This window comes from Bos indicus, chromosome 3 (assembly GCF_029378745.1).
Source record: "Bos indicus isolate NIAB-ARS_2022 breed Sahiwal x Tharparkar chromosome 3, NIAB-ARS_B.indTharparkar_mat_pri_1.0, whole genome shotgun sequence".
Lineage (NCBI taxonomy): Eukaryota > Metazoa > Chordata > Mammalia > Artiodactyla > Bovidae > Bos > Bos indicus.
In genome coordinates, this window is record NC_091762.1 from 31,944,134 (window position 1) to 31,971,369 (window position 27,236).

At 51.0% G+C, this 27,236-nt stretch overlaps 1 protein-coding gene and 2 long non-coding RNA genes across 8 annotated transcripts; 2 read left to right on the forward strand and 1 right to left on the reverse strand.

Annotated features, from left to right (window-relative positions):
- Positions 1 to 1,329: 1,329 nt before the first annotated feature.
- On the reverse strand, positions 1,330 to 14,529 carry LOC109555930 (uncharacterized). 6 transcript variants are annotated; one of them, XR_011565758.1, is made up of 6 exons: positions 9,835 to 10,144; positions 8,389 to 8,482; positions 5,012 to 6,930; positions 4,714 to 4,770; positions 3,411 to 3,461; positions 1,330 to 2,325 (listed from the first exon to the last, which is right to left on the reverse strand). It is a non-coding gene; the product is annotated as an uncharacterized lncRNA (long non-coding RNA). The 6 variants fall into 6 exon arrangements; XR_002180324.2 differs by lacking the exons at positions 3,411 to 3,461; positions 4,714 to 4,770; positions 9,835 to 10,144 and adding exons at positions 12,521 to 12,677; positions 14,153 to 14,529; XR_011565757.1 differs by lacking the exons at positions 3,411 to 3,461; positions 4,714 to 4,770 and adding an exon at positions 9,358 to 9,709.
- LOC139182170 (uncharacterized) lies at positions 10,107 to 12,529 on the forward strand. The gene is made up of 4 exons (XR_011565759.1): positions 10,107 to 10,217; positions 10,424 to 10,596; positions 10,777 to 10,870; positions 12,010 to 12,529. It is a non-coding gene; the product is annotated as an uncharacterized lncRNA (long non-coding RNA).
- On the forward strand, positions 13,872 to 27,236 carry INKA2 (inka box actin regulator 2). Its single transcript, XM_019956830.2, has 2 exons — positions 13,872 to 14,093; positions 25,902 to 27,236. The coding sequence occupies exons 1-2, from the start codon at positions 14,058 to 14,060 to the stop codon at positions 26,748 to 26,750; spliced, it is 885 nt and encodes a 294-aa protein (XP_019812389.2). The 5' UTR covers positions 13,872 to 14,057; the 3' UTR covers positions 26,751 to 27,236.

The window sequence follows — 27,236 nt, forward strand, 5'->3', positions numbered from 1 at the left end:
ACCCAGAGTAAGTGCTCAATATTTATTGAACAAATGAGTTCCTATAACGAAGTCTGAATCATAACCTCCAATGTAAGTGTTTCTGGAACCTAATCTTACAATTCCAAATCTAAAGATAATCCTGCATCTAACCCCAACTTTTGCCTTTGTCCTGATACCATAATTCTGGTCATTATCTCTCACCAGTTTACATTTCCCTTCTCTCTCTCTCTCTCTCTCTCTCTCTCTCACACACACACACACACACACACACAGTGATGATTCAGATTCCAAAAGAGGTAGGAGGACTTTGGCTTGGTAATCTCATTGGGAAGGGGTCCTCAGATGCATTTTTCTTAGAAATTTATAAAACGCTAACAAAGTATCAACTGTTCCTATGAAAGAAGGGGGCCTTGGGAGTGAGCAGTAAAGGTTTCAGACTTCCTCCTAGTACCCTACCTCTTTCATTCACCTAATCCTTGAATCCCAAACCTCAGAATTATTCTTGACTGCATCCTGCACTATACTTCCCCTTTCTTTTTTTTTTCTTGACCACATGGTGCAAAGTTCGGGATCAACCAGGGAGTGAACCCCTTGAATACTAGGCCAGCAGTGAAAGTGGCGAATCCTAATCCCTGGACTGCCAGGGAAGTCCCTCCCCTTTCTAACAGTTACAAGGGCAGGTAATTTTGCCTCCGAATATCTCATCCATATCTCTTCTCCAGTCTCCATAGCTCTGTCCTATTTTAGGTCCCTTTATCATCCTACTTCAACAGCCTCCTGAGTGGTGCCCTTGCTCAGAGTTTCTTCTCTCTCCCAGGCACCTACCCCACAGGCCCTGGAGTGACCTTTCTTAAGTAGATATATTAGGTTGTTTGGGTCCAGCTTCTGATCCTACGCCTTTTGACCACCTTTTTTATTTCCCATCCCAGGGTCCCACTTCTCACTATAAGTGATTCCAGTCCAGTTCTTACCTTGTTCTGTTTGTTTATTTACATATCTGTCCTTCACACTAAATAAACTATGAGTTTCTCAAGGATGGAAATCTTCTTACTCTAGGCTGTCCAATCCAGCACCAGGCCCTTGGTGGACCTAATAAACATTGAATGACAGACCTTTTCCTGCTCAAAAATCTAAGCTGAATTTTCATGCTCAGCAGCAGCTGTGTAGAACTCACACCAATCACCAATGAAGAATTAGCTCTCATCCCAAAAGAAATACAAAGACTATTTTTCCAGAAAAGAACATTTATAGTTTTATAGGCATTGTCATTACATTTGTTGTTTACAAAGTCTTATGGACACAAATATTGCAGTTATATTACTAGGCATAAATTATATTGCTATGCTGCTGCTGCTGCTGCTAAGTCGCTTCAGTCGCGTCCGACTCTGTGCGACCCCATAGACGGCAGCCCACCAGGCTCCCCCGTCCCTGGGATTCTCCAGGCAAAAACACTGGAGTGGGTTGCCATTTCCTTCTCCAATGCATGAAAGTGAAAAGTGAAAGTGAAGTCACTCAGTCGTGTCCGACTCTTCGTGACCCCATGGACTGCAGCCTACCAGGCTCCTCTGCCCATGGGATTTTCCAGGCAAGAGTTCTGGAGTGGGGTGCCATTGCCAACAAATCAATACATTTTTTTCTTCAGTAGTTAAAAAATTGGAAGAATGCTGTTATTCATAATGTTTAGTGCCATAAAAATAAAACACAAAGGTAAGAGACCATTTAATAATCAGGAGGTATGAGAGTAACATACACAGAAAAAAGTTGGACTGTTGTCTACCTCCTGGCCTCTCCCAGGATAAAATCACAATGGGACCCCAGCCTCCTTTTATGCAGTTTTGTCTACCTGGAAAGTCTTTCCTTATGTTATATACCTGGAAGCTAGTGGAGGGATAGATTCCTGTGAACTGAAGAAGTGGGAGTAAGATATCGACCCTGAATGGATTTTGAGGTTCAAACAAACAGTCCCAGACAATCATTTCACAGTGGAAGTTTCTGCACCCAGAGGAAAGGTAAATAATGTAAATAAAGACAGGAGTATAAGGTGGCCCACCTGGGTGTGAGGATCCATGGGACTATGTGGGAAAAAAAGGAAGGAACTAAGTTTTTTTTTTAATAGCACTTTTTAATTATTTATTATTTTTTGTTCCATGGGTTCTTTGCACGAGGGGGTTTCTCCAGTTGCGGTGCACAGGTTTCTCGTTGCTGTGGCTTCTCTCGTTGCAGAGCACAGGCTCTAGGGCTCACAGTACTGGCAGCACAGGGGATCGGTAGTAGCAACTGTAGAGCACAGGCTCAATAGTTGTGGCACAAGGGCTTAGTTGCTCCACAGCCTGCGGAATGTTCCTGGACCAGAGATTGAATCCGCGTCACCTGCACTGGTAGGCAGATTCCTCCCCACTGTACCACCAGGGAAGTCCTTAGATTTATTTTTAATTGGAGGATAATTGCTTTACAGTGTTGTGTTGGCTTCTGCCATACAACAGTGTGAATCAGCCATAAGCATACATATATCCCCTCCCTCTTGAACCTCCCTCCCACCCCTCTACCCCATTCCACCCCTCTAGGCCATCACAGAGCATTGGGCTGAGCTCCCTTGTTACACAGCAACTTCCCACTATTTTACACACGGTAATGTGTATATTTCAAGAACTAAGATTTTTATAGCCACTTTTTCTCATTTGATCCTCAGAGCAACAAAGGGTAGGCAACCTTATTATTTGCATTCAATCTGCAAACATCTCTATTCATTCTTGCAACAGAAATCTAAAGGCCTAAATCTAAAGGCTGATTTGTAAATCAGCCAAATGCTGGAGATACAAAGATGGGACAAAATAAACAGAGCACTTGCCCTCAAGCAGAAAGATACGTGCAAACAGACAGCACTGACCAAGGAGGAAATATACAAGTAGCACAAGGTGCTGTACAATTATATGCAGCACTGACATTTTTCAGAGCCTTAGCTGCTCAAAGTGTGGCTGTCATGTGGGAGACAGTGAGAACTTCTGAGAAATGGAGAAAAACAGCTTTTGGTATTCAGAGACCAGCAGCTTTTTACTCTATGATCTTCTCTCCCCACCTCAAATCAAAGTGGTTTAAAGCGTGCACAGAACTAGAAGAAAACCTCCATGCCCAGATCGCTCTTTTCCTACTCCCTAGAGTCGAGTCCTTCTGCCATGACAGCAGCACCAGGAGACAAAGTCCTAGTGCCTTGAAGCACTGGGGGCTGATTTTCTGAGCTGATCCTGGAGGATAGATAAGAATTCAATCAGGCAGTGGGGGTGGAAAGAAAGCTCACCAGGCAGACAACGTAGAAAGATATTCTGGGCAGAAGGAACAGTTTGTGCAAAGGCGTGGAAGCATGAGAAACCACAGCAGTTAGGGAAGGTATGAGCTTCAGCGTGAACGGAGGCAAGTATGGCAGCAATTACCAGGAATAAGGTTGCAGAGATGTATTGGTCCCAGAGTGTAGAGGGCCTTGCCTGCCACCACAAGGAATATCAAATTAATGTTATGCTTGCCCAGAGTGGGATAGTGTTAGGTCACAACAGAGAGAAATGCAATTGGAAATACAGGCTAGGGCTTGATGACAAAGCTGAGGAGTTTGGATTGTCACTTGCAGACCATCGAGCATCCTCTCAGTTTGGGATCTAACATGAGGCAGTAACTACAAGGCCCACTCTACACACTGTTTCTCACACCTAACAGGGTCTTTTAGGTGTTAAACGCCCCTTTTTGAGAGTCAGTGCTTACCTATGTGCTGCTTAGCCCACAAACAGTGACTGAGCACGTGTTTTCTGGTTCTCTCTTCCAGGCAAAGGGAACCCTTCCTCCTGTATTCTTCAGTTCATCTACTCAGTGGACTAGTACCATCCATAACTTTAAGTTATGTCAAGTTTATTAAGTAACAGCATCTGGCCTTCTGGACAGAATTTTTGTTTCATGACCTTGTTGGATCCTACGTAGCGAACTTTTGATGTGGAGAATAACTATTTTCACATGTGCCCCTTGGCCTGTGGGGTGACCAAATCCTTAGTGTTTTCAGACAGGTATGAGGAGCAGGGGAGAAGCAGCAAAGGCCCGGGTTCCCACTCTCTTCACAGCCACCTCCCACCACGGGGGCCTGCCTCCCTGGCTTTCAGTAAAGGACCCCAGGCATCCTCTCTCTCTCTCTCTCTCGACCAGACTCCCCTCTGCTCAAGGCCCACATTGATGAATTGCCCCATTTAATACCACAGCCTCAGTCTTTAGGGAGAAAGGCATCACGTTTGCTCTTCTGAGAACGGGGCCCAATTCATTTTTGTCCAGGCAGCATAATAAATAACCTGCCCCTGTTGGCAAGGGGTTTATTAGAGACTGATGGGACATTTAACGATAACTGGGGTCTATGATTTATTAGGTAGGGAGGTTGGTGGCGTCTCTGAAGACTGGGAAGGTGGAATTTAATTGATAAAGTGACTGTCAGCAGCGATGAGATGCACTCAATAGAATATGCATTTGAGGGCTTCTCTTTGGAGCTGTCAGGAAGGGTTTCTACTAATCATATTTAGCTCCTGTAAAGGCGGTGTCTGCTGGATATCTGGGTGAGACACAAACAGCAGGGAGGGGACTCTGAAAGGGGCCTGGGGAAGGATGCACCTGTCAGTCGCCCGGCCCAATGGAAGAATGTGACACAAATGAGCAGAAGGGAAAAAAGATTTTCATCACCCCCAAGAGAGGTCCCCTTCGAGGCACCTTTGTTTCTCTTCAATGAGCTGCTCAAGAGAGCAAGAGGTGCCGAGCACCTGCTTCCTGGAGAAGGAGGGAAAGGCAAGAGTTAAGTGGCAAGAGAGATTTGTTCCAGAATTCCAAACTCCCTAAACCTGAACTACTTGCACCAGGGCCCCCATGCCTGACTCCCCAGCCACAGACACTCAGGTACACAACACACCCCCACACACCACTGGTACCCCACATCCACACAGCCTCCTTCTGTCACTGCTGCTTTCACACCAAGGGCAAAGTCACAAAAACTCAATGGATGGTGCCTCACCTTTTTTACTGTTGTTTCCCAGCTCTGGAGACCCCAGAATCCCAGCTGAGAAACTGGAAAGAAATTCTCGTGGTCTGGAGCGTGCAGAGAGTACCTTACCTCTTCGCCCGCCCTCCATCCAGTTCCCTGACAATAAGGGAGCTTGGTTTTATCTCCGAGGCCACCCTTGATGGCAGCGAGGATGGCTCAGCTGCGTCCTCAGACAGCCCTGAGCCTTTCCAAGCAGCTCTGCTCACATTCTCTGCTCCCCCCATCCCTCGGGCTGTTGCTCAGCCTTAAACAAGGCCATGTAAGGCACGAGAGGGGCTCTCTGAGGCCAGTCCGCTTCCCTCCTTTGATCTTTCCGCATCTATTCTTAGGTCCCAGGAGACTGATCTGCCTCCTTGTTCTCCCCAGGGAGAGAAAGGAAGGGGGAGGCCATAACCAGGGAAGAAGGAGTAATTGTCACCGTCTAATCTGAGCCTCAGTGGTGACACTGAGGGACCTCTGAGCAGAATGGATACAGCAACTGGTTTGATTAAATCAAACCTCTCCTGCAACATCGTTAAATTAAACTGACAGGTCGGGAGCAGATGAGGGAGGGCAGGGGAATCATCGCCTCGGGTGGGGGCAGGGGAGGCCAGGGCTGGGAAGAACATCAGATGGTGGCAGAGCAAGGCCTGTCCTTTCCCTTATTTGCTGACTATAGATAGGAGATGAGATTTACGGATGTGAGAGGCTGAAGTACCTGTCTGAGCACAGGCTGCGAAAGTGGCGCACCGGCAGACTGCTGCCTCCCAGGAGGCTCTGAGAATTCCCTTGGCAGTCAGGCCTCACATTTGGAACAGTGTTCTTGACATTTCAAAGGGCCTCTACCCACTTTATCTGCACAGCAAGCAGACAGAGTGAGATAATTTTCCTCACTTTGTAGCCAGAGAAACTGAGGTTGAGGGGGATTACAGAGCCAACTAGTAGGCAGAGACAAGCAGCAGAGCCAGTCCAAGGACCCCAGGTCTCCCGCCTGCCCGTCTCGGCCCGCTCGGCCCAACGTACGCCATATGGCAGAATTTCCCAGGACTCAATCCCTGGACCACCAGCTCTTTTTCCACCCATCAGAGAAACATAAACCACACAGCTTGCTTCATGGGCCATCAGGAAAATGCCAGTCCCCACCTGGCTTGGTGCAGCCCACCTGCAAAGCACACAGCTGGCTTCAAAGGTCACCAGGCCATCCTAAGGTGCTCATATCACTCTCCCACCAGCCCAAGCCCTTCTGAGTCATTTCCATTCCACCTTAATTACAAGTTGGGGGGTGGAGAGTGGGAAATAAATATAATGTTAGCAACAGTAGTACACAGCAATAGGAGACGGATAACACTGATACCCTGCTGGCTTCCTCACTGTCACCCAGTTCCTCACCTGCCAAAGCTAATTTTCCACTCACCAGTGGGTGACAGCTCATTTCAGAGTGTGTGAGCCACCCAGTGCCATTGCGAACCAAGTAATGCCTCAGCCAGGATGTCCCTGTTCTCACGTCCGATGCACCCTAATGATTTGTTTATTGACACCTGCGCCCCTCTCCAATCTATTTTCGGTGGGGAAGACACTGGGATGGGGATGCTGGCAAAGATGGTGCATAGTGATTACCATAGATGCCCTGGATCCCTACCTCCTCCAAAGCAGGCTCATCACACAGCAGTTAATGATTAGAACCTGGGACAGGGAGAACAAAGGACAGAGGGAAGGGGAGAGAGGAGCAGACTTTCAACCACTGCCACCATAGAGGAAACTGGAGGAGAGAGGGCACATCATTTATTTGATGAGGATAGACAACTGGCAATAGTACCCACTAGGGGAGAGTGTGCATGGGCCACACCAGATAAGGCCTCACTGTGCTCTTCTCTCATGGTTATCACATGATTTTCATCACCACTCTTGACCTGAAAAAGATAGCGAAGAGCAGGTGGGCAGATAGGTCAAAGGTACTCCAACAAATTATCACCAGCCTCCTGAATTCATCATTGGTATTATGACTGCTGCTGCTGCTGCTAAGTCGCTTCAGTCGTGTCCGACTCTGTGCGACCCCATAGACGGCAGCCCACCAGGCTCCCCTGTCCCTGGGATTCTCCAGGCAAGAACACTGGAGTGGGTTGCCATTTCCTTCTCCAATGCATGAAAGTGAAAAGTGAAAGTGAAGTCGCTCAGTCGTGCCTGACTCTTCTCGACCCCATGGACTACGCCCTACCAGGCTCCTCCGTCCATGGGATTTTCCAGGCAAGAGTACTGGAGTGGGATGCCATCACCTCCTCCTGGCCACATCCAAATCTAACACCTCCAACCTATCCATCGGAAATCATAGATATCCAAGGCAAGGAGTTGGATTCCTCTAGAAATACCTGCCAAAGTGTGATGGAAGGAAAAGAGGTCTTGGGTGGGGTGGGGAGGGGAGAGTCGGGGAAGAAGAGGGAAGATCACAGGACCTGGGTTCCTATGCTGAATTTTGCTATCAGCAAGCTGGGTGACCTAGGGCAAATCACTCAACATTTCTGTGCTGCACTCTCCTGGTGTGTAAAATCATATGCTTGTGTGGGAAATGCAGACTCTCAAACTTTAGAGGTCACAGAGGAGAAAACTGAGACCCAAAGAGGTTAAATTACTTGTCCGAGGCCACACAGTGAGGCAGTGGAGTGATGAGAGAGCATGGGTTCTGAACTGAAGCCAGAGCCTCTGCGTGACCTGAGGGGAGTTCTGGCTCCCCATTCCCTTCCTCATCTGCGGAATGGAGCAATAGAAGTCCTGCTTCCTAGGGCTTGGGAAGAACAGATGAGTGCCTGACACAAGGAAGGCCTTCAACAAATGGTAGCTAGCTCTATTTTTAGTGATAGACTGGAGATTCGGACCCATTGAGCTTGATTTTGGGTCTTTCCACAAGGTCACAATTCTCTGATTATCTATAAGATCCTTTTCAGCTCCCCAATTCTATGATTCTAAGTCAGAGAGATTAACATGCAAGTTATTTCCAAAACCCTCCAGGCAGAGACACAAAAGACCATTTAGGGGATTCATTATTCACTCTCCATTGCCTCAGTCACTTTCTATGGATGATGATTCATGAAGAATAATCACAGCAAAGAAAACCTGTCCAAATGCAGGGAGGAGGGAGGGCAATAAAAAAAAACCCAAACTCCTTTGCATGTTCAGCTCCTATTCTCCCATTAGCATCTTCATTTAAGTGATGGCAGTGTTTCTTGGCCTCATTGCCTTTCCACTCAGGGGACTAGAGGCTGTTTCTTGGTACAGACTGAGTCCCTGCCCACCCCACCCGCATCCCCATGAACCCCTAGGAGATGGCCCAGCCTCTCTGGCCAAGCAGAACCCCTCACAGAAGCAGCTGTCACCTTTGGCACTGGTTCCCCCCAGGATCTCAAGGCTGAAATTTCAACCGGACGCCCAGGATGATGTCTGGTCAGGGTGAAGACAGTTCTCCAGCACCTGCAAAAGACCAAGGAGAGGCTTAGGAGCCAGCCTGGTGGAAACAAATGCTCGGTAAGCCAAACCTGAAACGTGACCTCTTCTTCTCCTCACCCCATGGCCTCAGGGGGAGAAGCCAGTAGACTTCTTTCTCTCTTGCTGACAAATCTCCCCCTGGAAAGGGGCCAATGCCTGGTCCTTGCTTACAACTTCCAGAAACTGGTGGAGAGGGCCAAGTCGTGTGTAATAAAACTTTCACCCAGAGTTGCAGGCCATATGAAATTATAGGGAAGTCAGCGCTGGGCCTCCAGGGAGTCAGACATGTCAGAATATCCCCCAGAGAGTGCAGGGAGCTGGTCACTTTCCTTCCCAGTTTGCATCAACCAGCGTTAGTTTGCACAAATTCCATAAGTACTTCCCTTGGCTCTGCCCTGACGTTCTTCAGGTGTTCTTTGCAGTTGGAAAATATTTGCTTTTCCAGCCAGTGTTTGCAAAATGGAAATGTTTACTTCCCCACAGAAATGAGACCATCACTTAGGCGCCATAAGCACAGGCCCATAACTGAAAATAATTCCAAATAGAGGTAGGGAGCAGTCCATTGACTAACTGCTCAGTATTCAGACTAGTCTAATTTTGCACTTACAATTCCTTCTGAATTGTTCAGGTGACATAATCCATTCATTCGTGGGAGTTTTCTCAAACTACTATCCCACTACTGCTTCCTCCAACACCTTCCTGTGTTCCTCCCTCAAAATTTCACTGCCTGTAAAACTGAGAACCTGGTCTCAGAGCCCAGGGAATTTGTAAAGAAGTGATGACTGTGGGAGTGGCATCTAAGTTAGCACTCTGTGTAAGAGTGATGGCTTTTCTGCAGATGGGGAAGTACCAGGACTCACTCCTTCAGTGGCTCATCATCCCAGTAATCCCCTTGTCTCCTGCTTTCTGCAGAGGAGGGCAGTAGGAAACGGTTACCTTGGAAATAGGGAGACTTTATTATATCACCATAAAGATGAATCTCTTTGGGCCTCAGTTGCTCTGTCTGTAGGCAGGGAGAATGATACTCTATGTTTGAAGACACTAAATGCTAAGGAGCTCCTTATGACTAGAGTCTTTGATTCTGCCACCCAAAAGAGTTTTTACTTAAATCTCAAAGTGAATCTTTCTTTTGGAACCTAGAGAGCTCCCAACATACAGGCCACTTCGTCTCTCTGCTGTCTCCCCTGGTGTTGGAATTGAAGAGGCTTCTGTCTAGGGTGGACAGAGGAAGATGTCATGAAAACTGAGAGGTTCATTTTACGAAGAGTTAGGCCTCTGTCCAGTTCCTCCCCCACCATCCGAGCATTCACACCAGACACACAGTCTCTGCTCAGCACCTCCGGGCCTGCCTGCCAGGAGAGGTCCTCTGCCTGGACAGAAACAGTTCCGCAGTGATATCTGAACACATTCCAACAGCACATTTATCTCTAGGGTCAGCCTTTCCTGTTGATGCTCAGGAGGCATGGGGGGACTGGGGAGGAGGATTGGGATACTGGTGCTGGCAAGCCACAAGGGGCGGAGGCTTGAACGCAATGGGGACACAGACCCCACCCTTGGGAGGGTGACGTCATAATGAGGTTTGTAGACTGCGTGTGGCCCTTCTTCACATTAGGATGAGCTCCCTAGCTCTTCTGTTGCCAGTGGAGATGAGATAGGCACAGCCTCACTCAGCAGTGCCTCATCCAGAGCAGGCTAGGACTTGGTGGGTGGAGACGTCCAGGTGGGGACCATAGGATCTGGAGCCAGAAGAATGGCAGTGTTTCCATTGTTTAGTTTAGGATCTGAGCTCTGTTGGGACACAACAGGTTCTACCTATCCCTTTGAGTTCAGTCATCAGTGCCAGGACCTTCAGGCTCTGGCAGTGGGGCAGAGGAGACCCCCTTCCCTGAAAGGCTGGGCAAACACAGGAGTTTTTTACACCCTTAGGAACTGTCTCCAGGAGCTGCAACTCGCTCCCTCAAGAAAAGTACTTATCCCCACCAGCAGGGGGCAAAACTGAGATACCTTCTGAGGGTTCCACCCCAGCTCTGGACGGCTTTGAGAAAGTGCCTTCACATCCAATCTCAACACCTTTGATTTATTCTTTATTTTCAAATGAGGTAATCTCACCTTCCCCCCAGGCTGAGTTTTGGGGGGCAGGAGGGAGGAGGCTGAACCATTTGATTCCTCTTCAACAAAAATGAATCATGTCCCCTATCCCCCACCCCCCAGCCTCAGCCCAGGAATATTTATCTCTGTTTACACAACCATGGCAACAGGCTTTATTCTCTACTACTTAGGAGGAAAAAGAAAAAGAAAAGTGGAGGGCAGTGCTTTTTCCTACTCCTGTCTCCTGCTCTGCTCAGGTGACAGATCTATCATTTCAGAAATCAGGTAAGACAGAGATAGCCCTGCACTCTGGTGTAATGCTGTTCTTCTCAGGGACAGGGGAGCAAGAAGGCTGCAATGTACCAGGATCATAAAAGCACTCCAGAGCTTGACAGTGATTGTCCTCCAGAGTCCTGTGGGAACCACAGTACTAGCACTTCTGACTTGCCTGCAACTTCTGAGTACTGCAGTGAGATTATGGTCATCATTTTTTTTTTTTTTTTTTGTCTAGCCATAGCTTCGACCTTAAAAGTGGGTGGTGTGCAATCTTTGGCTTTGCTAACAATATATTCTTCATCTCTAAGATGGATTCCTCTTGCTGTGACCACAGATGATCAAAATAGAGTTTTGTAATGAATGTAAAAGTTTTAAATTCACATGTTTAAACTATAAATAAGGGAAACTATGGAGAAGGAAATGGCAACCCACTCCAGTGTCCTTGCCTGGAGAATCCCAGGGACAGCGGAGCCTGGTGGGCTGCCATCTATGGGGTCGCACGGAGTCGGACATGACTGAAGTGACTTAGCACTTAGCAGGAGGGAAACTAAGGCCAAAGGAAAGCATTTGTTCAAGATCATACTGTGCTGTCAACAGTTTGCTGTTGTTGTTCAGTTCGCCCAGTCTCCTCCGATTCCTTGCAACCCCACTGTAGCACCAGGCCTCCCTGTCCTTCACCATCTCCAGAAGTTTGCCCAAGTTCATGTCCATAGTCTAGAGGGCCTAACTACCCAGTCCTGAATTCTTGCCAAAAGATCAGCCTGCATCTCTTGGAGTTTTAACCATAGCCACCCTCCTACTAACTTCCAAGAGGATTCCAATCCATGAGGTCACAGGGATGGAGAAAAATCAGACCTGAAACTTGATTCTCAAGACTATTTCAACCACTAGCACAAACTCCATGCTTCCCATAGTTGCCGCTGTGTTGGGTGCTGGAAAGCAAAGCACACCCCTCTGGGTTGGAGAACCATTTGTGGTGTTTCTCCCCCTTTCCCACTCTCCCCCGCATAAAGTTTCCCCCTTGGACTAAATGTTAATCGGCAGTCCCAGAGGATTCAACTTCAGAACCAGTTCAGCTGGGCTGGAGTACTCAGCTCCGTCCTTGAAGGTGACTCCCACTCTGAACTCTCCTCGGGTTTTTTCCAAAGGGCCCCCTGGGGTATCTCGACTCACAACTGCAAGGAAGCCGGAGCCGGCGCTGCGACGCTGAGCGGACCAGCGGGGCCATTCTGGCCGCTCGCTGTGGCCAACCTGGGAGAGAGGAAGGAAATGTATTTTCGGGACTCTCCCAGCCGGCGTTGGAAACGCGGCAGCAGATTCTCAGCTCCATCCCGCGGCGGTCGGCTTCTCAGATTCACGCGGGATCCTGGGTAGCGACCTCAGTGAAGGGAGCGCGGGCATCTGAGCTTGGCGATGCCACCGAGACACAGGCTTCGGACCGAGTTTTGACCCGCCTGTGCCTCTTCTTCCTTTTCTCTAGCCAGCGGCTACCGCTGCCCAGCTTCATCCAAAGGGGGCACTCGGGGCTAGGCCGAGAACCCTAGATAAGGTCCACTGTAACTAAGAACCCGGGGTTAAGTGGAGGCCATCCCACTGGACTCCGCAGTCTTCCACTTCTAAGGATGTTCCTGGCTAACCTCCCTCCTCTTTCTCTCTCACCTCTCCATAGTAAGCAGAAGTGGCGCTCTTGTTGGCAAGGATCGGAATGGCGGAAGCTTGTGCCTTCTCTCTTTGCTCCGTTTCTCGCGTCTTCACACGGTTGTCTCACTCGGAGACTCCTAAATTCTGCCTGGGGCACACTTTCCGCGTTAATTACCTTGAAACAACACGTCTCTAATTGAGCTAATTATTCTCGTGCCCTGCAACACGCCCCTCTCCCCCCCAATAACACACACACACCCGGGCCAGGCCGGGTGGCACGGTGCCTGGGCACAGGGTAGAAACCGCAGCCCCAACACGCACGGAGCCTGGTGTTGGGAGTCCAGGGTTCCGCTGGGAGTAGCGCCCGGGTCTGCCTGCGGGCCCTTCTCCGATTCATCTGTGGCACCTCCACCGCCCAGGGAGTGGCTGGAGCTCTCACAGCTCCGGTGCATGGGCCGCGTCTATTGAATAGAATCGTGGCATCTTTGAGTTTCCTCTCCCTTCTCCGACTTAACAGAGAGCTTCGCAAGTGGCCAGAGCAAGAAGTAGGATAACTGGGAGAGAGCAAGGCTTGCTCCTCCACCCCTGCCCATCCTATTGAAAGCAGCCCCTATCCCATGACCCTATTTTATGTTTTCATAAAGAATCATTACCTGAAATCGCAGTGCCTTTTTTTTTTTTTTAAACCTGTTTGTCTTATTCCATTCCGTCCCGCCGCCCCATGTTTGTTCTTAAGGCTAGAGAGCTTGCGCGTCTTATTCAGTATCCGCACGCAGACCTCCAACCCTATCCGGAGTACTAAGTAGAGCCTACTTTGCTTCGTGTTAAATACGTAAATGGACCGAGCGGCCGCTCCTCCGCCCCCGAGTGAGGAGTGGAAGGGGAGGACCCTTCACTAGGAGGTCAGGTAGGCCCACACTTCCCAAGTCCATTTTTTTGAACAGTTCAGAATTCAAAAGAGCTGCTGAGTGGCATTTGGGGTGGAGGGTCTTGCTTTTCTGATCAGAGTTTGGGAAACTGGATTGACACTGAGACACTCAGCTTCTTTCGAGACTGGTACCCAATGCCCATCCCTAAGACGGGGCGCTCTCTGTTGGGGGGAGGGTCACGTAATTTGTTGGGGGACGTTGGTACAGTCTGGCGTGACGATATCCCCCTCCGCTGCGCAGGCCAGGGCCAGGTAGGCGTCGCCTGTGCTAGCTTAGGCCCCCAGGAGCGGAGGTCTCCGCCTAGTGCACACACCCGCCCCAGGGTCCACCCACGGTTGCCCAGCCCGCGCCCCCTGTGCGCTCTCCTCATTGGCTGAAGGCGTCCCCCTAAGTTCTCATAGGCTGTCCCACTTTTCCCTCCGCCCCCAGCACGGACCGCGCGCAGCTAGCGGAGGGGAAGTGGCTCGAAGTCCAGACCTGGGAGCGGAGCCTCCGCTCAGCGCTGCGAGAGGCGCGGAGCTCAGGGTGTTCGGAGCGGGGGTTCAGTGGGACCAGTGATCCCACCCCGGGACACTCTCGTGGAGCCTAGCCCGGCCAATGGGCGCATGAGGTAGAAGAACAGGGAAATGGACTGCTATTTACGCCGCCTCAAACAGGAGCTGGTAAGAGCGGAACGGGCGCCGGGGTGCGGGAAGGCTGCTCCGCCCCGACTGCTACTTACCTGGCTGGGGCGGAGGAGGTCCTGAGAGGAGAGAAGGGGACGCGGCTAGCAGGCGGAGGACAGGACCTGTCCTGAGGGAAAAGGGCCGCGAGCAAACTTGTGTGAGAGGGAGGTAGTCAGGAACCAGTGAGAGGGACCGACTGAAGTGCGTCCTGAGATCCCGAGGGAGCAAAGAGGGCGCACCCGGGACGCGGATGCCCGGCTGCGGGAGCCGCACGGGGCCGCGGGGAGCCGGGAGGAGGGTGCGCGGCCCCAACCCTGTCCGGGGCAGGAGGTCGGCCGGGGACTGCTTGCTCGAGGGGAGCTGGCTCCGCCGCCCCCACCCCCACCCCCCAGCCCTGGCGGCCGGGCTTGGCAGGGCTGGCGCGGCTGCGGGGGCAGGCCCGGCCGGCTGTCTGCCTGGGCTTGCCTGCCAGCGGGGAGGGGGCTGGCAGCTGGACCCGCGGGGGAGGGCCCGGCGCGGGAGGAGGGGCGCCGCCTGGCAGCTCGCGAGCGGGAGAGCGGAGGCCCAGCCAGATGTCAGGTCTGGGCCTGGGGAGTGCGGAGCGAGCGTGCAGAGGACTGGCTGCGGGGGCTGGGAGAAGTGGCACCGTCTGGGGGAGTGGGGAGCGGGGATGGAAATCGCGCAAGTGGGGAGAGGGGCGCCCCGCTGAAACTCCGTTGTGGGGCGGCACGTTGCTTCTCACCGACTTTCTATCCCACCCCCTCACACCTGCCACCTCTCTTGTTCTTTCCACCACCAGAATTCAGATAGATATTACAGACGTCCCCGCACCTGGGCCCCCACGCCCTCCCTGTCAAGCAGGCTCTCCGGGGGCTTTGCCTCCGTCTCTTTTTGTCCCTTTTAGTCCGTTTCTCTTGGAGTCGACCTTTTTTCGGTCTCTTTTCTCCCGTCCCTTTTCTTCTTACTCTTCAGAGCCAGGGTCATCCAGGCTCACGACAACAGACCTGGATCCAGAAAGTGTCAGCTCGTACTCTCCAGAGTCCAGGACAGCCTCTCCCACTCTCCACACTGAGGAGGGAGCTTGGCAGTTGTATCAGGGGCCAGCTTGGGTAGGAGGGGTCCCTTTTGATTCTTCATGGTCAAGTGGCCCAGGCACTCTGTCTGTCCCACTCCATTTCTCTGGGACTTCCTCCTGAAGCCCTTTTTGTGCTGACACTCGGATGGGAACTTTACCCAGAGGATTGCTTCTTAGATGAGGGACAGAAGAGTCTCCATCATGTCCCTTCTCATGTTCATTTTCTCATGCTTTCCATGTCAGTTTGGAATGGCTGGTCCCAGCCCACACATACACAGTTCTGACTTTTCCCATTCATTTGTCCAGTACCAGAGAGAAAGGTCAAGATCACCAAGAGGATGTCTGAAGTCCAAGACTCAAGTCAAGAAAAGAATCTAGCAGAATCCTCTCTTTTTTGCTTGGAATCTGGGACCACACCACCCACCTCAGGATCTGCCTTAATAGAGGGTTTGTGGGTGTTCCTGGCATGGGCTTGAATTTTAAAATCCCACTGATTTGCATTTTTTACAGCACCCTAGGTGGGAGGTGGTGAGGGGAGGAAGACAGCCTGTGGATGCCAGGAGAATAAAAGAGGCAACAGGAATCTGAACAGAGCTGAGCTCCAGGTCTTGATTTGCACCCTCTCCTGCCAAGGACTTGAGCCCCAGTCTCCGGGAGGAGGAAGGGGAGAGGCTAAAGTCACCCAACTCCCCATTAGCTTTCATTTGGCCCTTTGTCTGAGCAGCTTCAGCCTTTGCCTCTCTTGGAGAGAAAGCCAAATGCCTGGCCTGGGGCCCAGAATGACACTCAGATGGGAGAGCTCTGCACCCTCCTCCACCCATGGTGTTCCGCCCCCTCCCCAGTGCCAGTTTGCCCAGAAAGGAGACCAAGTAGAGTGACAGGCAGAGCTATCAGAGTCTTGTTCACTCCCTGACGCCTCAGCCCAGGGCTTAGGTAACAAAGCCAAATTGCAGTTCCTCTGTTTTCCCAATGGGAGTGAAGGAGAAAATGAAGCTGTTAGCTCAGGCTCAGCCTTTTGGCTCCTCTAAGGATTTGGGGGTTTGAATTCAATGCAGCTGGGTCGTGGCTGGGTTAGGAAGGTCTGTGATGGCGCAGGAAAGGCTTATAGTTAGTATGTGTGATGAGCTTAAAGTGTGTGTTCATCTCAGACAGAATCTTCCCCTCCCATCCAGGAGGGACTGTGTGTTGCTTGGCTTTGCCTTAACTTAGTGTGTGCCCAAGAACGGCACTCACGTAATACTAGTCAAGTTCTACATTCATTTATGCCATTAAATCCCCTTTAAGAAACATATGTCCTGAAGACGCTGTGGGTTAAAGCTGCTGGAAAAGGAAACATGAAGAATAAATTGTGAAATTATCTTTGTCGAGGCTGTTCTGAGCTCCTCTCTTGCATCCTGGCCCTGCCCTTGGCCCGGAAGATCTAGACAAGAAGAGTCTGTTTCTGCAAAACTGAAGTAGCAGAATTTCCAAATTTTCTGAGGCAGAAAATTTGCATTGTAACAAGTGAGCACTGGAGGGAGGCTGAGGACTGGGGGATCCTGGCTTAGTTAGGTTGATGTCCAGAGGACTAGCCCTTTCCCCCTGTTTGGAAGAGGATGGGGATCTGGTTTCAGGGCTGAAATGTAGCAGGAGAGTAGCAGCAGCTGACACACTTCTTCATTAGGATGAGAGGGTCAGGCTGTAACTATTCAGTAGGGAATATATCTCTCCCCACTCCAGCAGCCAAAGAGAGGCCCTGCCTGAACACGGGCCTTGAAACCAGCTGTTCCTTATACGCTGCTCCCTTGAGGGCATCCAACAAATGGGGTAGACACAGGCACACAGAGGAAGCAGATAAAAGATGCTCACAGGGTGTCGCTCATGAGTTCAGATCAGTGTAGAAGAGCAAATAGAGTGCATAATGGGCGAGTCAAGTATAGTCAGGCTGGGAAGACTTCCTGGAAGAGGAGGAGGAAGTTGATAAAGTCAGCTTCTGGAATGTCAGTCCTAGCCAAAGCATGGCGAAGCAGCAGGGAGACGACTCTCGGGCCAGAAAAGTCTTTCTAGGAAAACCTGTTCCTAGAAGACAGTTGTTTGGCCACTAGCGGCCACAAGTTTAGGAGGTTCTGGTACATGGAGGAGGACCAGAGCGTAAAGGCAGAATAAGGAGGAGATAAGAAGGTGATAGAGCAGATACATTTAGGAACAGCCTTCAGCCCTTGAGGCAAAAGAGCAAACTTCCTGAGGCAGAAAACAGTTTCTGCAAAGGATCTCATAGTGTGATCGCCCTTGATGGTTAGATCTAGGGTGAGACGACTTTGGACTAGATTATGTGGGGTGGTGTGCTCAGTGGGAAGAGCGTGGAGCACAGGGTTTGGGGTCTCCAGGTCCAACTGAACTCAAATCCTGGCTCTGTGTGACCCTAGAAGATTACTTGACATCTCTGTGCCTTGGCTTTCTCATCTGTAAAATTTCTTTTATTTTAAAAAATACCTACTTTAGGGACTTCTCTGTGGTCCAGTGGTTAAAACTTTGTGCTTCTACTGCAGTGGGTATGCATTCAATCCCTGGTCAAGGAATTAAGATCCCAAGGAATTAAGATAAAATAATGATAAAAATAAAAACAGTATACCTACTGCATACAGCTACTGTGAAGATTATGTCAAGTGCCTCCCCAACTGTATGTCCCTAGCATATAACACAGTACCTGATGTGTTGTAGGCACTTGGTAAACGCACAGTGATGAACTAATCAGACTGGTGTGCATGTGTCTTTCATTCTCAGAACACACTTACTGAGTTCATACTATGTTTAAAGTACTTTGCCAGGCACTAGTAATGTGGCTACAAATATAAACAGACACTGATCTTGCCTTCTGAGAACTTAGAGTTTAATAGGAGTGATAATAATAACATATTCAGTTCAGTCACTCAGTCGTGTCCGACTCTTTGTGACCCCATGAATCCCAGCATGCCAGGCCTCTCTGTCCATCACCAACTCCTGGAGTTCACTCAAACTCATGTCCATCGAGTCAGTGATGCCATCCAGCCATCTCATCCTCTGTCGTCCCCTTCTCCTCCTGCCCCCAATCCCTCCCAGCATCAGAGTCTTTTCCAATGAGTCAGATCTTTGCATGAGGTGGCCAAAGTACTGGAGTTTCAGTTTTAGCATCAGTCCTTCCAAAGAAATCCCAGGGCTGATCTCCTTCAGAATGGACTGGTTGGATCTCCTTGCAGTCCAAGGGACTCTCAAGAGTCTTCTCCAACACCACAGCTCAAAAGCATCAATTCTTCAGCGCTCAGCTTTCTTCACAGTCCAACTCTCATATCCATACATGACCACTGGAAAAACCATAGCCTTGACTAGACGGACCTTTGTTGGCAAAGTAATGTCTCTGCTTTTCAATATGCTATCTAGGTTGGTCATAACTTTTCTTCCAAGGAGTGAGCGTCTTTTAATTTCATGGCTGCAGTCACCATCTGCAGTGATTTTGGAGCCCCAAAAAATAAAGTCTGACACTGTTTCCACGGTTTCCCCATCTATTTCCCATGAAGTGATGGGACCAGATGCCATGATCTTCGTTTTCTGAATGTTGAGCTTTAAGCCAACTTTTTCACTCTCCACTTTCACTTTCTGCCATAAGGGTGGTGTCATCTGCATATATGAGGTTACTGTTAATATAATTATCAACTGTTAATATCGATTCGCAGTTTTTGATATAATATGCCAGATAGCTCATGTATTATGTCAGTTGCCAGAGCAACCCTGAGAAGTTGGAGTTCTGTTATTCCCATTCGATAAATGAGACATGGAGAGGTGAAGTGACTTGGCCACAGTATAGGGCTGATAGGTGGCAGAGCTAGGACTCAAACCCAGCCAGTCTGGCTGCAGATCTCACACTCAGAGCTAGCATATGCATGCAGATCTCTTGCACAGAAATAGAGGATACGTGCTTGATGAGAGGCATGCATTCAGTGCTCTGAGAGAGAGAGAGTCCCTCCAGCTAGTGGATCAGGGAAGGCTTCATGGAAGAGGTGACATTTGAATCAGACCTTGAGGGATAAATAGGGACAGGAACAGGAGAAAAAACAGCATTTCAGGCAGAGGATGAAGTGATGTGACCAAAAGATGCAGAGATGGAAAGCATAGGGGTGTTTGAAGACTGTCTAAAGGGGAGGTTTGAAGACTCACATGAGTTTGGCTAGAAAATAGGGTATATGTAGAGAAATAAAGGCAACAGGGCTGAAAGAGCTGTTGAGAGCAGACTGTGGTAGTGGTGGTAGGGGTCGGGGGGTTGAATGCCGTGCTAAAGGGTCTGATCTTTTCCATATGTGTTACAGAGCAGCATGATTAGAGTAATTAGAGATGTACCTTGGGATCTAGGAGGTGGTAGGGGGTGGAAATGGCAGGAGAGGGAGGAAATTGAGGCAGGAAGATAAGTTAGAAGGTTACTACAAGACCACGCAGTAGAGTATGAAGACCCAAACCAGAAAGGAGAAAAGGAAGATAGCTTTTTGGGTTTCCTTGGATGCCCAAGGAATTGGGTTGATTGGCTGCAGTGGAGAGGGGCTAAAGCTGGACAGGGGAAAAGTGAGGCTGGGAGCTGAGCTCCCTACAGGGGCGAGACTGGCTCGTCTCTCAGTCTGTCTGCCTCTTGCCCAGGCACATGGCCCCCCAGTAGATTGTTCATTTGGAAAGTGGGCTCATGCATTTCACACCCCTCCCTCCTCCAGCTCTTGGCACAGTTTCTGCTTTACCTTCCTGTTGAGAGTTCCAGCCAAGAGCAGGGGGTTGTGAAGGTCCCTATTCACTGAGCTGCAGAATGGGCCACTTGGCAAAAGTGGGGCTTTTCCCGTTTCCGGCCCTGAACCCTCTTCTAGCTTCCAGAGGGGTTGAAAGGAACTGTGTGGGGATCTTGTGAGTAATGGGGGTGGGGGGAGCGAAGCAGGGCACACTGCCAGGTCTATGGGCAGAGCTGGAGCCTGTGTCAAAGGATTCTGGCTGAGCTGGGAGAGGGCGTGAGATGGATAGATGCAGGGCACAGCTGTGGGATCAGTCAGGGGCCTAGGAGAGGGCTTGGGAAGGTTGCCGAGGATGCTGGTGTCACATTTTCCCATCCTCACTCCTCCCACACCACAAAAGGCCCAGCAAGTGCCAAGGAGTGGGGGGAGCTGTCCATGGACAGCTGACACCACACTACCGCATTGAGCGCTCGGGGCTGGAGGGCCGGGATGGTGGGGTCTGGCCTCCCAGCAGCATCTTCCCCTTCAGCCCCAGGCAGGCAGTTCCTCTTTTCCCCTTTCAGATGAGTCAGTAAAGAGATGCCTTCCTGAAAATGAACTGAATTGGGTCTTGGAGTCCCTCCAAGACTTCATGCTCTTCCTCCCTGTATGATGATAAAATTGCCCTCACATATCACACTGACAGTCCTGGTTTCTTCTCACAACAATCCCACGAGGCTGCAAACTCAGGGATTATGATGACATGGAAAGCTCAGGCCAGGCGTGGCATCCCAGTCCTCCCCCTAATCCACCTCGGAACCTCAATCTATGGATCAGTGTTTCCACTGGAGGTGGTCAAGATAATCAGGAGATACTCAGATGAAAAACTTAGTTTTGAATAGAGAAAGTGTTACCATCTATTTATGGAAAGTGATATACGTTTCATATAAATTTCCATATAAAAACATTTATTCACATGAACAGATTAAAGTATTAAATAGGAGCCTAGGTCATTTATAGATATGATGAAATCATGACGTAAAGTCTAGGGGATTGTGTTCGGGCAAACACTGAGGGAGAAAACAAACCTCCCAGATCCCAAGTTTCCTAATCCGTTAGGTGGGGGTAACACCACCTGCCTCGACAGCCTCCTAGTAATTGTGGTCACGGTCACATAGAAGACAGAGCAAGTGCTGCACGCACGTGAGGGGTTATCATTTTACACTCAGACCAGAGCACAGAAGGTTGGTGAGTCCACGTCATGTTGAGTGGCCGAGTCAGTCAGCTGGAGCACCCAGGTCCCCACAGGACAGCATGGGGCTCCTTGCACACACCGGGGTTCCCTGCAGGCATCCACCTCTGACACAGGGAGGAAGCCAGGGCCAGTTTAGACTGCAGCGGGAGAGACTAAAGTTTGACAAGAAAGAAATTTTTAGAGGAAGTGCTGGGGACGGGAGATGGACTGTGGGGTGGTATGGATGCGAGGAGGCAGTGAGACCTTTCTCAGAAAGGATTCACACAGGATACACTTGTCATGGGTATTGTGCCGGGTGGGGGAGCAGGCTACCTCTGTGCACGTGTGCATACACGTGTGTATAGGCATGTATGAGTGTGTGTGAGCTGGGGTGGAGAAAGAGAATAGTGATTGTTAGAGCCATTCCCACTCAAGCCATTCCCACCAATCAGAACTAATTAGACCCTCTTGCAACTTTTCCAGGGGTTCCCAGGGTGTCATAGTGGTAAAGAATCCGCCTGCCAATGCAGGAAATGCAAGAGACCCAGGTTTGATCCCTGGGTCAGAAAGATCCCCTGGAGGAGGAAATGGCACCCCACTCCAGTACTCTTGCCTGGAGAATCCCATGGACAGAGGAGCCTGGTGGGCTACAGTCCAAGGGGTCACAAAGAGTTGGGCACGACTGGGTCCACACATGCATGTGACTTCTTTGGCTGAGCCCTGGGGAAGTCGGGTGTGATTCGGCAACAGAAAGCCAGAGAGGAGCTCAGCACCTGCAGCCTGGAGATGGGGACTGACTGTTCATTTCTAGCTCAGGATTCTCTCAGACTCGGCCCCTTTCCTTTACAGCCACCCAGCACCGCTCTCTCTTGTCGCTCTTCGGCAAGAGACACCCTGGGATCTGATCATGTCCCACGCTCTGGGGAAGACAGCAGCCTGCCCTCTGGCTCTTTTTGCTTGGGTGACATCACTCCCCTGGGGCTGCAGGGAACGGCAGCTCACCTCCCAGTCAGGCCCCAGCGGATGCTCTGACCTCCCCAACACCCCCTGGCCTCCCTGTTTCCCAGACTCGGCCTTCTTTCTTCCATTCTCAGCCCCCTGACAGCTGCCTCTTGCCCTCCAGTGTCAGCGTTCCATGCCCAGCTGACTGAATCCGGCTGGACAGTGGGCAGGGGGGTGCTGAGGCTTCCTTTTCCTTCCCCTCTCCTTCCTCTGTGTGGGGCCAGGGTGGGAGAAGGGACCGGACAAGACGTTTCTCCCTGATTGGGCCAGTTAGATGGACAGAATTTTGTCCCTACTCTGTGTTAAGGTTCACTGAGGAAGAAATGGGCGGAAGTTCTTGGGAAGTCTTAAACTAAGAAAACAGCCACATACAAACACACATTACATCATGTCATCTGTTCAAAGCTGGGCCAGGAAGGAGCTCAGAAATTAAAAGACAGACTTTAAAGAGCCTTCCCAGATTACATGGCAGAGCTGGGATTTGAACCCTGTTCTGTCTGTCTCCAGTACCCAAGATCTCCATAGGGCTGTAACTTCAGCTCTTATTTACTTAAATGGGGCCTCTTTTTAATGGGCAGCCCTGAGTTCATACATTACCCACACATTCATTGTCACTGGAAAAAAAGGTACAAAATGTCAGAGTTATTTCTTAAGGATTTTTCCATACTGGAAGAAATTGAATGGGGTCATTTCATTCCTCCCACCACCTCTGATCTGGATTGTGTTCAGCCTTCTGGAAGGAAACCTTCGAGCTCCGACTCCGTGCCTCTTGGTGAAATGAAACCTTGAGAAGCGTCCCTGACTCTTTCTCCCTGGGTAGTGACTGATCGTCAGAGGATAGCAAGCAGTCCAGGAGGGGTGACTTCGGGGTACTCTGTGTCCATTTTATGGATATGTAGCAAGTGCAGCGGTGCTGGCTGGGTTCTGGGGTAACACACTGATGTGCAGACCTCAGTCTCTGCCCCCAAGAAGTAGATGCTCAATGAATGTTTCATGAACGACACACCACTTACATGCACAGAAGAGCTGGGGCAGTTCTGAGAGGGGTGAGCATTTTAAGTATCATGGAAGAGGTTCTGACGAGAGCTTGGGGTGTATATGGGAGCAGATTATGCTTCTGAGGGTTGGATGTCTGTGGTTTGGTGGCCAGAAGGCCGGCGAGGAGGCTCCTGCTGCACTGCAGAGAGTAGAAGGACAGATGTGCGGCATCCGGGGACAGAAGCCGGGGTGGAAAAGCCAAACTTGACCCCAAGGCTCCAGGTTGGGGTGAGTGTACAAGGGAGGGGACAAAAATAGAAGAGTCAGAGCAGAAGTTTGCCAGGAAGGGACCCTGAGGAGTTTGGTTCAGGGCTTAGAGTCTCCTGACTCTGCTCTGGGTCTTCCAGTTGTAGCCAAGCTGCCCCCAAAGGAAGGAGTCAGGAAGGTGGCAGCTGCAGGAGACAGAGCAAGGGGCTGCCTGCACATGCGGGCACACCACAGGCTGTGTCTCTAGCTACTGCTGCCACCACTCAGATGGAGCATGCTTGCCCAGCAGCCTGGCAGACCCCAGGCTGTCAGGCCTGACCACCACTTCTTGCTCTTTCTTGGGCAAGGTGCTGAGTGTGGGAAGTTCTTTACTCAGCCAAGGCCTCCTTGGCTTCAGGGACGGTCGGTCAGTCTTCCACTGTCCGTTAGCACTGCTGGCTCTGGAGAGCCTGGCCACCAGGGAAGCCTGGCCAGGGCCCCAAACCCCTACCAAAGCCAAAGTTGGCAGGAGCGGGTCTGACCCCAAAGCCCAAGAGGATCAGTGCTGCAGAGCCTCTGCACCCCCGCTCTGAGCCCCTCCAGCCCTGCACCCCATGGGCTGGGCCTTTTGCCTTAGGACAAGGCCAGGAGGTAAAATGATCCCTGTGGGTCTCCAGGGGGCTTAAGAAACAGATGGTCCCCTCACATGAGGTTTGCTGTTGTAACTTGAGCAGATCTGGAGAGGGAGCTGGCAGGACCAAGGCAGCTTGGGCCCCGGGGACGGGAACCTTGTGAATGTTATCAGACGCAACATCCCCTGCCCAGCCTCCAAACTGGGCCCTCACCCAAGTCAGTCTCTCAGCCCCTTCCAGCTGGCACCTGGGGCTCTGGCCTTAGACACCCACAACGGGGCTGGGGACCCTGTCCCCACTCTTGGCGAGGGCAGTGTAGCCAGTTGGGCCAAGAAGACAGGAAGAGCGCTGGAGCTAAGTCAGAGCAGCTGAGAGAGAACAGGTGTTTGGAAGGGCGAGAAGGGCCAGGCAGAGCTGAGCAGCATGCGTGCGTGCTCAGTTGCCCAGTTGTGTCTAGCCCTTTGTGACTCCATGTCCTGCAGCCCACCAGGCTCCTCTGTCCATGGAATCTTCCAGGCAAGAATTCTGGAGTGGGTTGCCATTCCTTCTCCAGGGGATCTTCCCGATCCAGGGACTGAACCCTTGTCTCCTGCATTAGCAGGTAGTTTCTTTACCACTGTGCCCCTTGGGAAGCCCCAGAGCTGGGCAGGGGTCTCAGCAAACAGAAGCTTCCTGGCTCCTTATCTCTCTCCTGACCAGCCAAATGTGAACAGCAGTAAAATGAAACCCCAGGCCTACTCTCTGAGCTCATCCTCTTCCCCTAACATTCCTCTCAACCCTCTTCCACTGCCTAGCCCTCCTGAGGTGGTGCTTGGTGGTTAGGACTCTAGCATTGGGAGTAAGATGTCCTGGGTTTGAATCCCAGCAACATGAGCTGGGTGACCTTGGGCAAGTTACTTCACACTGCATTGTGGTTAATGGATCTGTTAACATGAGAATTATAATACCAACTTCCTAGGGCTTATATAAAGATGAAACGAGATGGTGTGCACAAAATACTTAGCTCAAGTCCTGTTCACAGTAACTGCTCACAAACTGTTATTGTCATCGTCATCCTCATCTTGTGGAGGCTAAAGAGAAGCAGGCAGAGACACAGAGGACACAGATGGACACAGAAGTTTTTGTACCCTCAAACTGATCTCGGCCCCACCTCTTACTATCTATGTCATCTTGAGCAAGTTACTTATGTGCCTCAGTTTCCTCATCTGTAAAATAGAACAGTATTAGTCACTACTGGCTCAGACGGTAAAGCGTCTGCCTGCAATATGGGAGACCCAAGTTCGATCCCTGGGTTGGGAAGATCCCCTGGAGAAGGAAATGACAACCCACTCCAGTACTCTTGCTTGGAAAAATCCCATGGACAGAGGAGCCTGGTGGGCTACAGTCCATGGGGTCGCAAAGAGTCGGACACGACTGAACGATTTCACTTTCACAGAGTGGGCTTCCCGGTGGCTCAGACAATAAAGAATCTGCCTGCAGTGCAGGAGACCTGGATTCAATCCCTGGGTTGGGAAGATTCCCCGGAGGAGGAAATGGCAACCCACTCCAGTATTCTTGCCCGGAGAATCACGTGGACAGAGGATCCTGGCAGACTACAGTCCGTGGGGTCGCAAAGAATCAGACATGACTGAGCGACGAATACTTTGACTTTTCATGGAGTAGTTGGAGAGATTAAATTTTGATTAATTTATACATATGCATATGTGTATACCTATATGTAGCTTAGGACAGTGCCTGTCTTAGCAAGTCAGCTGCCATCAATATTATTTCCTTAATCCAGCCTTATCTGTGTTAAAACTCCTCCTCTCCCAGTCCTGATCTGCACTATGTAGGCCATACAGAGGCGGGGTCAGCGGCAGGCTGGAGTGACCCTGGAGGTGTATGTTTGGGGAGCAACCCTTGCCCTGGCTCATGGGCCCTGTGCTCTCTCCCCTGCAGATGTCCATGAAGGAAGTGGGTGATGGCTTGCAGGATCAGATGAACTGTATGATGGGGGCGCTGCAAGAACTGAAGCTCCTGCAGGTACAGACGGCCCTGGAGCAGCTGGAGATCTCTGGAGGGGGTCCTGCCCCAGGTTCTCCCGAAAGCCCCCGGACACAGCTCGAGCCCCCTCAGTGGGAGGGCAGCAGAGGTCCTGTCAGACCTGGGGCCTGCTCCCCCTCCAACCAAGCTTCTCTTGGCAGCACCAGCAGCGGCAAGTTTCCATCGCATAGGAGTGTGTGTGGGAGGGAGCTGGCCACCCCGCCCAGGACACCGCTGCCAGAGCCCCAGCCCTCTGCCCAGCAGGGGCCAGAGCTGGCAGAACCTGATGACTGGACCTCCACGTTGATGTCCCGGGGCCGGAATCGACAGCCTCTGGTGTTAGGCGACAACGTTTTTGCGGACTTGGTGGGCAACTGGCTGGACTTGCCAGAACTGGAGAAGGGTGGCGAGAAGGGTGAGACAGGGGAGGCGGGAGAGCCCAAAGGAGGGAGGGGCCAGCCTCGGGAGCTGGGCCGCAGGTTCGCCCTGACAGCAAACATCTTCAGGAAGTTCTTACGTAGCGTGAGGCCTGACCGCGACCGGCTGCTGAAGGAGAAACCAGGCTGGGTGACACCCACGGCCTCTGAGCCCCGAGCTGGACGCTCCCAGAAGGTCAAGAAGCGGAGCCACTCCAAGGGCTCTGGACATTGCCCCTTCCCAGGTGCCTCGGAGCCCAGAAGAGGAGAGAATGCTTCCACCGGCTGCCCCAAGGCCCTGGAATCCTCGCCCTCTGGCTTTGATATTAACACAGCTGTTTGGGTCTGAATCCTAGAGACAGAAATATGACTGAACCCAAAAGGGCCAGGTCCCAGTGCTGGGCCCCTGGGAAAGAGGCCAGGCGGGGTCCCTTCCCGCAAGAAAGGATGAAGAAGAAGCAAAAGGGTCTGGAGCTGGGTTGACAGGCCTGTAGTTGGGAGAGGCCATAGCAGGCGCTGGCTGGCAGGGGAGGGCAGAGCTCCTAGACAGAGAGAGAGAGAGAGAGAGAGAGAGAGAGAGAGAGAGAGAGACAGTGTGTGTGTGTGTGTGTGTGTGTGTGTGTGTGTGTGTGTGTGTGTGTGTGTGTGTGTGTGTGTGTGTGTGTGTGTGTGTTGCAACCGGGCTGGAGGTAACAGCAGGGGAGGGCCTGAGGGAGGAGACCAGGAAATCCGTCTGACATTCCCAAAGACCTCACTTGAACATTCTGCATGGATCTGGCACTGGGGCCTCAGGTTCCCCAGAGATGCCGCCAATAAAGACCTTGTTTCTCGTGTC